A 12160-nucleotide genomic window follows, 5' to 3' on the forward strand; every position below is an offset into this window, starting at 1 on the left:
CGCACGCACGCACACACACATACACAGACACATGAACAGCGCTGGTTTGCAGGTCCTGCCAGCTTCCACCCCTGCGCGCCCACTGTGTGCCAGCAGTGGGTTGAAGATCTGGAGCCGCACACGAGCTGCGTCGCCCCGTTTGGGGTCGACACCCTGTAAATGGTCTTCATGAGTGACTGAGTCAACACCAGGGGGCCACACACACACACACACACACACACACACACACACACACACACACACACACAGATTGGGACGACGGCTTTGTGCAGATAAGTCAGACAAAGAGGCGAGACAGCGTGTCTAAATTAATATTTCATTTCAGTTTTTTGGGGGTTTGTTTGTTTGCTTTGGAGTGTAAACGCAGCGCTGTGCAGCGTGTCGATCCGCCTGTTTGCTCCTCCTGGATGAGATCAAGTGCTTTTAAAGCGGCACCGTGCGCCGCCTTTGTGTTTTACACCCTGGTTTTTGCCGGCGAGCCCGGCTCTTCACGTTGCGTGGAGCCGTCGACTCGGACGGCGGCTGGGTGACGAACGATTGGTCGCAGCGGCTGTAGTTGCAGTGCTGCTGTCTTATCCCCGGTCAAGTCAGAAAAAACAAAAAAAACAACAAAAGACCCACAAAACAAAAGAATCCAGTCGCACTCGCAAGTCCTCACCACTGCTCTATCATCAGATCCAACACACGGCTGACGTTCAGGTCCACATCCAGGCTGAAGTCGGACTCCACGAAGGGCGCGGCGGGCGGAGTCAACGGCCGCAGGCCCGACGTCAGCGTCTCCAGCCAATCGGCCGCCTCGAACAGCGACGGCGCCCGGCGCTTGCGCGACTTCCCACCGTGCGACAGAGGGGAGGTGCAGATGAGGGGCGGCGGCGGTGGGGGAGGAGCCGGGAACACCTGGCTGGGGTTTATGACGGCCGGCGACGGCGGCAGCTCCAGCAAGAGGGAGGAGCAGAGCGGCGAGGGCATGAAGCTGTCGTCCTTGGCGGGCTGCTGGGAGCTCTGGGAGGAGTCAGACGCCGGAGGAGGAGGGGGAGGAGGAGGAGGAGACGGGGATGAAGGGCCGGGGAGGGATTCAGCAGGGGGACTGAGCTCAGCCGCGTGGGTGGAGCCTGAAAGACAGGTAAGAATAAGCATTAAAATAGCAACTATAATGTCTAATTATTTAGTGTTTTATTAATGGATCATATAGTGGCAGAAGTGGAGTTTAAAAATCTATAAATCTACTAGCTAGCTACTAACTTTTGTTTTATTTTTTGGACTAGATAAGCATTTGCTTCCATTTCAAACAGAAAAAAGACAGGAGAAGAACAAGGAGGAGAAGATAAGGAAAATGAAATGGAAAAAAGAAAAAAGGGGAAAGGGAAAGAAGTAAAAATGGTAAGAAAAGATAATATAAGAAAATATAAAAAACATGTTAATGTGTTCGAGAGTACCAATTTTATTTGTGTAGCTATATAGTAATAATTGTTTGCATGCTGCTTTGCTGTTAATTCTTTATATTATTTTGTTATAATTATCTGAATTTTATTTTTTTCTAATTTTAATTTCCTTTTTTTTTCTTAAATTGTAATAAAGTAATGTGGTGCAAGTGTGTTAGTGTGTTGTTAAAGTGTTCTTTTTGTGTTACACGCCATGTTTGTTCGTAACACAACCGTGAGTCAGTGTTCACTCTGTTTAAGTTAGCACCCTGCTAGCGCCACGCTGGGGCGTTTTCTTGTTCAAGCGACTCAATAAACAGTGACGCCAGTGTGACGGACCAAAGACGAGTGGTTCCTTCGACGAACCACCACAGTAATTTTTTTTTTTTTAAAAAGGCAAAATTATAAATGCTTTTCTGAAATGTAAATACTCACTGACACACGTCATGGGTTCATCCAGAATGTCATCTATTGACTGCCGAGGATCCATCTATGACCAAAAAACGTTTAAAAAATAATGATAACTCGATTCCACTTCTCTTCCAGGAGACTCGATCGTCGTACACGCACTGACCTGCGCTCTCTGGATGGCCTCCTGCAGCTCCTCCTCCAGGCTGCGGACCAAGCAGGGCAGGCTCTGGACGGGACTGGCCGTTATCTGCACCGGCAGCTCGAAATCCTGACCGATCATGTCGCACGGCTGGCAGCAGAACACCTGCAGGGAGAGCAGGACAGGTGAACAGGTGGATGGAGCGGAAACGCAAGCTGGAGCTCAGGGACGCTAGCTAGCTCGCTGGCTGGCTAGCTCGCTGGCTAGCTCGCTTGCAGCTTCTCACCTGCGTGAACATCACCTCCGTCTGCGGCTGTTTGACGGTGGAACCCGGGTCCTGTTGCAGGAATGGATGCAGGTGATCTGCACCAGACTGGCGAGACAAACAAGCAGTCGTTAGCACAATGCTGCACGCCAGCCATTTTATTTTATTGTTATTTTCTTTTTTTATTGTGTATTATAAGGGGCAGATAATAAAAGATTCTTCTTCTTTCTGCTCTCTGTCATTCCGGAGTTGGAAATGTTTGTGTTTGTGTTGTAATAGTTTTAACTCATTGAATACAATTAAAATTTGAATAAAATCTAATTTAAAAAAATGCTACCGCCACTCGACCACTGGACCAACCTTCACCTCCTTGGTGCTGCTGCAGGAGCGGTCCCTTGGCCTGCTCCTCAACCTCTCCTTCATCTCCATCTCCACCCGCAGCTCCTGCTGCTGCTGCTCGCTCTCGCTCCGCCACGGCGCTCCGCACTGCAGGGGCGAGGACGACGACATGGGCAGGCTGGGACTGGGAGTCCCCGAGGCCGTGCTGGCGGCGGCCAGGAAGAGGGCGTCGCCGAGGCCGGCGGGCGCCACTTTTCTGTTCTCCTGCGCGGCTCCGTCGCCAGCGTCTCTCAGGACCCCGGCAGGAATGCGCCGCTCTGAGATGTAGATCTGCTGGTTGGGGCTTCTGCTGGGCGAGTTCAGCCCGGAGCCGGAGCAGGAGCTGGAGCCGGAGCCAGGGCTGTGGCTGAGCGCCAGCGAGGGGCAAGCAGACAGGGGCTCCAGGCTGGTACCCAGCTGGCAGAGCGGGGCGGGGGTCACGCAGGAGGAGGGCAGCTGGAAGGGCCGCAGGCGCTGCAGCAGAGCCGGCTTGGTGCCCGAGACGGGGAGGCCACGTTTCCTTAGCTGCTGCCGCAACTCAGACACCTGGAGGAAGGAAGGAAGGAAGGAAGGAAGGAAGGAAGGAAGGAAGGAAGGAAGGAAGGAATTAAGTCAGGCGCTCTTTCATCAACCATCCTCAACCTTTTGAATGGTTGTGGACGAGCTACCGCCCGGGACGCTTCCTCACGGTCAGATCCACGAGATTTGCGGGCAGCAGCTCCGGCTTCGATGCAGTGGAGTTTGTCTGGGCGGAGGTGTGGTTGGCCGTGGCCGCTAACGGCTGGGGGTTCAGCGGCAGGGCTCCCGAGGACTTGACCGGATCACTGTGATCTCCGCTACAGGAGGAACAAAGGGATCGGTTCACCTGCACCAGTGGCCAGCGATCAATGTGTTGCAGACGAAGAAGAGGTGATGCTGCCATACCTGGACACAACGGTCCGCTGCTGCTGCTGCTGCTGCTGCTGCTGCTGCTGCTGCATTTGTAGCTGCTGCATTTGTAACTGCTGCTGCTGCTGCTGCTGACTCTGGTGGATCTGCAGCTGCAGGAATATCTGCTGCTGCTTCAAGAGGTGGGAATAGGCTGGATCCAGAGGCTGAGACGGGGCAGGGCTCTTCTGTTTGGCTCCCCCCGCTGGAAGTAGAGTGTTTTATAGCACAATAGTTCAAATTATTATCTTAAAAAGAGAAATTGGTCCAATTAAAATTCTGCCTCGAAAACGCGTATTTGTGTATTGGTACCTGAGTTCCCAGAGCCACCTCTCTGGTCCGGAGGAATGTACTGGTGATACTTGAGCTTCTTCATTTTTGGTTTTGGTTTGCGCGGGCGGGAGAGCTGGTTGAAAGTGAAGGTGTTGGAAGAGTTGGGGCTGGAGGGCCGAGCTGTCTGTGAAGGGACAAAACATCAGCCGGCGTTTCCCCTCAGATGGCGTCCACGCTCGCAGCTCCGGCGACTAATTACAAGAATAGCAAGCGTGAAATATCACAATGGAAATGCCAGGTCGCCTCATGTTGCTCGACAGCGCTCGGCCCCTGTCAAGGTTAAGTTCTGACACGAGACGTACAAACGCATTCCAAATCCCCCGATGACAGCGCACGTTGCGCGCGTGACATGCAGCTACGCCTTTGCGCGTGCGGAAGCGTTAACCTGTGGGGCAAACGCTGAGCTCCTCCACCGCTGCAAACTGACAGTAATGAATGCGGCGGAGCTCGGAGCTTCCGCACAACAAAAGAGTTGACCATCCTGTTGGGTGGAAGACCTCGACGGCGCCCTTTCATCCGCCGTGTTGTGTTAATTCCAAGCATGTCGGCCGGCATAACAAGCAGCGGGCTGCACATCACACACACACACACACACACACACACACACACACACACACACACACACACACACCCACAGTCCTAAATGTGGCTTTTACGTATTGAAAATGTCTCATTACCGCATTTATCGTCATCGTTCTGGGTCACAAAAATGCTCAGCGCCCGAAAGACTTCTTTAAAAATGTAAATGAGACATTAAAAGTCCATTTGAGGGCAGTTTTTCATGGTTTTAGATTAGATTATTTAGTTCACTCAAGTTCACTTTAGTCATATTTATTTCAACTATGTCAATGAAATCAAGCAATTCTGCAATTTAAAATCACAAAGACAGACATATACAATGAATAACAGCTTCAAATTGCAAAAAAGAAGCAAAAAAACAGAAAGAATCTACATGAGTGAGAAGAAGTAAAACTTATATACTCTCACTCCTCTAAATGGATCTCATATATATATGAACATCCATAGATCAAGGGTCTTGCTCCTAGTTGGCTGCCATCTTGCACTGTCATATTTCTACGGAAGCCCGGTGTGGACAATCTAGCTCGCCTGACAGTGTGTTTCACATTTGCTGGCGTCCTCAAATAAACCAACGAAGAAAGTAGACGAGGTATCCAGGTTTGTGTGCAAAGGCCACCGTAGTTCACTGGCAAACTCGGCAGAGGGAGTGTGAGCGAAAGAGAGCCGAGATCTAAAATGTAACCACTTGATGTTGCTGTTTCTTCTCAAAATTTCCAAATATTCCAAATATTCCACAATTAACCTTTTGAGTAATTACAGGTCGACTTCTGTGCGTCTACTACGACTCTCTATAATTATACTGTTCAATCTTTTTTTGTTAGCGCTACAGTGTCGATGCTGTACCTTTGGCAGCAGCGGTGTGGTCTGAGAGCTCATGTACAGGCCGTTTGTTCTCCCAGGTGTTGTGGCCGAGTTGGAGTCGCTGAGTGTTGCACTCATCGGCTGCTTGGCGCCTTCAGTAGCCGGGAGCAGCGTCAACCCCGGCTGAGGGAGGAGGAGAATTATTATTAGCGACGAGACGACAACTTAAACACAACGTGCCAGCTTGTATTTAACCTCATGTACGAATCCATTGCCGCTAACAAGGCGCTCTTAATCAATGCTCTCATTGTTCCCCTACCTGAGCGTGACCGGGACTGTGGTTCAGGGGCGGGGCCACCGCCAGGAAGTCACTCAGTAATTGGTCACCAGGGAGCCCCGGCAGCGGAGTGAAGCCGGGCGACTGCCGGCCGCCGCAACGCTCCGAGGCGGCGATGTCGTCTTCGAGGACATCAGCTGATGGAGGGAAAAGCGGTGGTCCTGAGGAGGTGGGAGATGAAGTGGGGATGGGGAGTCCGAGGAGGTCGAGGTCACGGAGGAAACGCAGTGGAGAAGATTGAGCGGAGGAACTGTGACCTCGGCCTAGATTGCAAGTTGACTCACGGCTCTCCGGGGGAAGAGGGTGTTTGTGCTCCGGCGGCCCGGGCGGGTGTTGGACCCTCTCTGAGACCAGGTCCTGCGTCTGGCGAGCCTTCTTCGGCCTGTGTGTCCCACCGGTGGTCCTCTCTGCAGGAAAAGAGACGGACGAAGGTGAGAAAAGAGAGGAAGGAAAACCGAGTGGAGGACAGGGCTGTGTCCTTCATCGCCCCCTAGTGTCACTATACAGTCAGCATATAGGGGCTATGCCATGTTGCAGTGTAGTCCACTCAATATATTCCACAATGCATCGCTAAAAGTAGTTTACAACCGATGGTCACTAGCATGGCGGCATATCCCATCATGCATTGCGCTCATGCTGACCCATAGGTAGAAAAGGTGAGTGATTTTATTTTATTTTTTGATGTGGGAGGTATTAGTATAATATATACTTGTCACGAAAATACATATAAATGTGTGTAAATATATATCTTATTACTGATATATTTATTGCCACCTGCCGACGGGACATTTCAAAAATGCGACCGCGATGACATCATCGGCTACATAGAACCCCCTGTGTTGTGAGGGGGGGAACCAGCGGGTGATTTTGGACACAGCCCAGGTGTGTGACGTAAACATGCACCGCCAAGAGCTGCCAATCAAAACAGCCGACACGGAAAGAAACGCCACAGCCCCCCCAGGGGGTGATATCCCTGTCTCCTCCTCCGTCCCCCCCAGGTGTAAACACAACATTTTTAAAAGGGCAGGGTGGTGGTGGTGCGTGTGGGGGCGGGGGGGAGTGGTGGTGGTAGGGGGCGAGAGCGTTTGAAATGCCAGTTACGATAATGGTAGTTTTCCGCAGTTTCAATGTTGGAGGCGTGACGAGAGGAGGGACGTCAGCGGCGAGGAGCGATGATTCCTGACGGGCGGGCGGGTTCATCATGAGCTGTCCGTCACCGACGGCTGTGCAGGACACTCGACAACATCAAGGTCACATCTCTCTTTAACTGACAGCTGATGAACGCCGAAACCTCGTGGCCAGATTTTCACGCACTTCATTTTTGTCACTCGGCTGCCGAGCATCACGGAGCCACCACAGTGGGTTGTTTTGTTTGTTTGTTTGTTTGTTTGTTGTTATTCATCTTTATTGAACACAAGACACGAGAAAAGTGGTGACGTTTCTGTGGTTTCTGTGTGCACTCAGGGAGGGAAAACGAGAAGGAGGCGGCTACGTTACTGCGGGAAGGGCCTCACCTTGTTTAGTTGTAGTTTCAGTGTTCCCACCACTAGGGGGCAACTTCTGAGCGGCACCATTGTCAGTTAGAAGCTGCGTTGAGAAAGAGCCGGTCAAACCAACTGAGAAGTTCATTCAGCAGACGGTTAGAAACGATAAAGACCACCGGCCATGCGGCAGCGGAGCAACAAGCAATCTGTAGAAATAACTTCCCATCATTTCAATAACATGAATTTTTAAAAACAATTCTAACATAAAAATGGAGCAAATAATTTTTTTTTTTTTCTACCAGGATAATTAAAAGAATTGGCATTTAAAGGAAACATCCAAACCAATTAGAGGGGGGAAAAAAACTCACCAGAGCTTCACTCTGGTCTTTCTCCGTGTTCTGGGGCGCGTCCGCAGATTTCAAGACTGTGGGTTTGGGAGACAAAGAAAACACAGAGGCGGTAATAAGGCTAAAATGACAATGCAGATACTTTCCCGTCAGGCTGCCGAACGGCGCGCAGGAGCAACTGGGGTGAAGCGGCGGATCAACAAAGCACTTTCTCTCTGCCAGCCGGGAGCTCGTCCCTTCATGTCGGGGCGCAGCCGAGCGTCTCCGCTGCTCCTTTGTGACAGCAGGCATCAGAAAGTGCAGCGGAACCTGCTCCAGCCTCAGACAACGAGGAGAGAAGCTGCGTGTGTTTCTGCTGCTGCAGAACCCGGGATGACTAATTGTCAGAACGTGACCTGCGTCCCACATTTTATTTACGTCTCGTTCATTTTCCTCTTGGGTCAATCTGTTTCTTCACGGCCATCGTCCTTGCTAACGTGAAAAAAAAAAATTCTCTCATCGCCAGCCTTTCACACGGTTCATTTGAAAGTGTATCTGTGGCTTTTCGAATCACATCATTAGACTCAAAAATCACGGGGACTGTAAAAATCTGCGCGCGGCGACGGCTGACGCGGAGATCTTTACCGGTCGATAAGCAATTATGTGTCAACGCTGGGAGACGAGCTCAAGATCATTAATATGAAACTGGGACCTGCAGTCATAGCACACGGATGGATCAATGACAGTGGGAGGACTGACCAGGTTCTGCAGTGACTTCACTCCGCCGTCGGTTCTGGATCCTCAACTGTAAAACTGGGAGACACCAGGACGGAGATGGTTTATTATTTGGGGAAAAAAAGAAAACAAACAATGATAATCATAGTGAAATGTCATCAACTATCAATTGGAGTTGCACGGACGGAACGCTGGGTTTGGTTCCTCATCGCGGGATTCAATTATCGGGGAGAGGAGAGGATATGTTTGCGCTGATGGGTTGAGCAACACGGCCGGCTGTGAAATGAGTCGGCCCGGTAACTCATATCAGCCCTTGACTTTACAGTGCCGGAGGATCGTGTGTCCGCGCACGCACACACACACACACACACACACACACATATATTAACATTCAGTCCACACACACATACACACACAAGCAGATGAAGTCGTGCAGGTCCAGGTTCATTACCCCCCCTTCCCCACCTACCAGCACCATTGAGTTTTTTTTGGTGACCAAGCGAGGGGGGAAGGTGGGATGGTGGTGGTGGGGGAGGAGGGGGTTGGGGGGGTTCTGAGGGCAGTGACTATTTATCTCTCAGTATGTCTATTTCTGTTGGGGCCCATCCCCCCCTCAGCTGTCCCGCTCTCTCCGGCAGCAGCAGCCTCGCTCTCACACATCCCCTCCTCCTCACGTCATCCCCATTTGCGCCGCTAAGTATACTCTTCCTGCTCTGCTGCCTCGCCGACGACTCAAAACAAAAAAATGCGGGAAGGTTTTCCTTCCTTTTTTTTTCTGGTAGGAAAATACAAAAAAAAAGAAGAAAACAACAACTTGACTTGGGTTTAGCGGAGCAGATTAGCAGGCCGTGCTCCGTCGCCATGGCAGTGCTTATCACGCCAGATTTTCTGTTTGATTTCACATCACTCTGTGTGTGTTTGTGCGTGTGTGTATGTGTGTGTGTGTGTGTGTGTGTGTGTATGTGTGTGTGAGCAAAGTCACCGTGCGATTGTTTTCTTTCATTTCACGTTGTTTGACATTTTAGGGTCTTAAATGTATGAGACACTCCGCCTGAGTCACAAAAGACGAAAAACAATCAAAGGTCGTCAATAGTTTCTCTGTCTGTGCTGGAGGGGGGGGGGGGGGGGGGGCAGGATCATTGTCCTGCATCGAACTATGACTATGGAAATGAATTGTATACATATAAATAAATAAAAGGGTAAATACTTGACCCACATATGGGTTCTTTATCGTATTGGCTCAATCCTGACGCCATCCTGAGTGGAGCCATTAGACTGAAACACAGTCAAGGTTTTCCTGACAAAATATTTCTGATACTTTTTTTTAAAAGATGATTTGAATTCAAATTTTGTTTCAAATAAGTTCCTTCGCCATGTCTGCTTTATTCAGTGTAAATCATTCTACGCATTGCTCTAACGTTCACGTCAATGCGGGGTCAGAGGGAATGCTGGCAGCGGAGAAAGTTCGGGTCAAAGGTCAGCCAAAAAAACCCCCAGGAAAACAACTAACAAATAATGATTTTCAATCCACAATATTATAGCTCGTGTTTTTCTACACTGTTGACAGCACATACGTGACTCCCTCTGCAGAATCACATTTTCCAGCAGGTGTTCACCTATAGGACTGTCCCTGTGTCTCCGCAGCCCTTCACAAGGCAGCAGCGGCCGCTTGTTTGCAAAATGTCCCTGTGTTTGTGGCGTGCAGTCGTGCCACATATTTGAAAACAACAGCGCTCTTTACTTTTTTTTTGCCATCTTCGTTTGGCAGTTGTTTCAAAGATTCCGTCAACACACACACACACACACACACACACACACACACACACAAACAAACATCTTCACCTCAAACCATTTCACACACGTGTGTTTTTACTTCAGAATTCGGAGAATTTGCCCCGTCAGATTTTATTCCGCCGACTCTATTTAAAGTCGTTTTGTGGGGGGAAGCAAATAAAAATAACGCTCGCTTTTTAAAAGGCAGCTGCCCCATTAAACGAGTACATCTGCGGCCGAACCGCGCAGCGATCTTTGGCCTCGGCCGTCCACACGTCCGTCCCAGACGTCTCTGTCGGCTGACAACCCCATCACTAAATCCGTGCCACCGGGTCGATAGCTTCACTCCATCGATCGCGTGACGGGCGGAGGCGGCCCGATAACGTCTACGAGCGCTCCTCTCCTCTCACCGACGCTAATGTCGCCAATTATGAGGGCGAGGATGAGAGGAGGGAGGGGCCGCCTTCCTGTCTGTCCCTCCCTCCCTCCCTCCCTCCCCGTGACGGCGTCAAGCGGCGGGATGCTCACCTGAGCGGAACTTGCTCCGGATGAGAAGCGACCTCTCGGAGGCCAGCAGCGTCATGCTGGAGCTGAGGGTGGAGGAGGACGCCAGGGAGGAGAGGTGGAGGGCTGGAGAGAGGAAGGGGGGGGGGAGGAGAGACAGACGCTTGTTAATCCAGTGGAAGATGCAAAGTGATATTGATGAGGGCGCGCAGCGGAGATGGATGGATGGCAGGATGGAGGGGAAACAGAGACAGCTGCAGGGGAGACGGCGAGGCCTCGCTGCAGACAGCCTGTCGTAACCACGCAGGGAGGCACACCACGGGGGGCGGCGGGGGGCGAGGGGGGGGCACCCGGGGCCCACCCACCAACATCCATGCAACCCACCCCCACAGAAGTAGGGATGAAAACCAAGAAAGAAACAAACAAACAGAGGCGGCAGAAAGCAGGAAGACAGACAGGAAGTTATAGGAAGGAAGTCCACAGCTGAGCGACACGAGGACACACGAGCAGTGTGAGTGAGTGTGTGTGGGAGCGGGGGAGGGGGGCATGGTGGTCGACATGTACGTTCCTCTAAACAGCCTGGCACAACAACACACCTGCAACCAGAAGACCAGGAGAGAACAAGCAGCGGTGCCTCTCCGGGCCTGAAGGGGGCGAGAGCTGCAAATCTACCCCGGTTGCATCAGTGCACACACACACACACACACACACACACACACACACACACACACACACACACACACACACGACCTATTAACAATATTGATCCAGAGTGGACACAGAGGACAACACACACAAACACAGCGTCTCGGAAAACTGTTGCACGCACACACACACACACACACACACACAAATATATATATACACACACACACACATACACACACATTGGGAACAGCTGAGGTTGAGCATATGAAATCAGCGCCATCCACTCGGGCCAGGTCCTAGTTCCCCACAGTTGCACACACACACACACACACACACACACACACAGTCCTTTCTTATCCAGAAACAAGAGGCCACTCATTCAAGCAGCAGCCATTTGATTGAGAGTTTCCCAGTCAAGCAAAAGACATTATTTCACTGCGAGACGCAAGGCGGCGCTGGGGAAAAAAAAGAAGGTAAAAAAAAAAAAAGGAGAATAAGGCAAGAGAATGAAAGAGAATACTTACAGAAAGAGAGAGAATTGGGTCCCTCGGGGGAAATTGGAGTGGATTTAAGATTAAACTGGGAGAGGTGCGAGATGGCAGGAGCAAAGGCAAGAAGAAGAAGAAGAAGAAGATCTCCGCAGTGTGTTTAATGATGATGTCTTTCTTTCATGTTCTTTTCATATCATATTTTCTCTTTGGGTTCCTATTTTTTCTCTCCCTTCCTTCTGCCTAGAGGTAAAAAAAAAAAAGTTGCAAAGAGCAGGAGGATCCGTCGCTCCCTCGTCCCCCTTTTCGCGTTGCTAACTCACTGCCCCTACCTTTGCCTCGCTCGCCCTGCCCCTCTCTGTCCAGTCCACCCCCAAAGCATCCTGGGTACTCGGTGCCAACTGTGAGCGACTGTCAAACTTTACCCCTCCCCCTCAGTGGCCTTGCCACCCCACCCCCCCAACCCCCCCACCCCACCCCTCCCACATACAGCAGACCTCCACTCTCCAAGCACTGACCAAACAGCAGCAGCAGCAGCAGCAGCAGCAGCAGCAGCACGGGGAACAATAAAGAACCTTGATGTTCTTATTGAGACGACTGATGATGGAGCC

General features: G+C 50.9%; 1 protein-coding gene across 1 annotated transcript; it reads right to left on the reverse strand.

Annotated features, from left to right (window-relative positions):
• Positions 1-232: 232 nt before the first annotated feature.
• LOC142898258 (uncharacterized) lies at positions 233-11891 on the reverse strand. Its single transcript, XM_076041110.1, has 16 exons — positions 11586-11891; positions 10438-10539; positions 8161-8214; positions 7444-7499; positions 7106-7178; positions 5876-5998; positions 5574-5752; positions 5297-5437; positions 3854-3998; positions 3539-3746; positions 3303-3450; positions 2603-3160; positions 2258-2344; positions 1996-2136; positions 1857-1911; positions 233-1112 (listed from the first exon to the last, which is right to left on the reverse strand). Exons 2-16 carry the CDS (start codon positions 10490-10492, stop codon positions 655-657), a joined length of 2481 nt encoding a protein of 826 aa, XP_075897225.1. The 5' UTR covers positions 10493-10539; positions 11586-11891; the 3' UTR covers positions 233-654.
• Positions 11892-12160: the final 269 nt, after the last annotated feature.

The sequence above is a fragment of the Nelusetta ayraudi genome, unplaced genomic scaffold, assembly GCF_046127955.1.
Source record: "Nelusetta ayraudi isolate G7.1 ecotype Tasmania unplaced genomic scaffold, CSIRO-AGI_Nayr_v1 ptg000063l, whole genome shotgun sequence".
NCBI classification, from domain to species: Eukaryota; Metazoa; Chordata; class Actinopteri; order Tetraodontiformes; family Monacanthidae; genus Nelusetta; species Nelusetta ayraudi.

Excerpts from the sequence above, each read along its gene's own strand:
- LOC142898258 (XM_076041110.1), bottom strand. The coding sequence starts at position 10,492 with ATGACGCTGCTGGCCTCCGAGAGGTCGCTTCTCATCCGGAGCAAGTTC. Across the intron at positions 3,161-3,302 it reads CAAATCTCGTGGATCTGACC|GTGTCTGAGTTGCGGCAGCA; the intron begins GTGAGGAAGCGT and ends TCCTTCCTCCAG. Across the intron at positions 1,912-1,995 it reads AGGCCATCCAGAGAGCGCAG|ATGGATCCTCGGCAGTCAAT; the intron begins GTCAGTGCGTGT and ends TTTTGGTCATAG.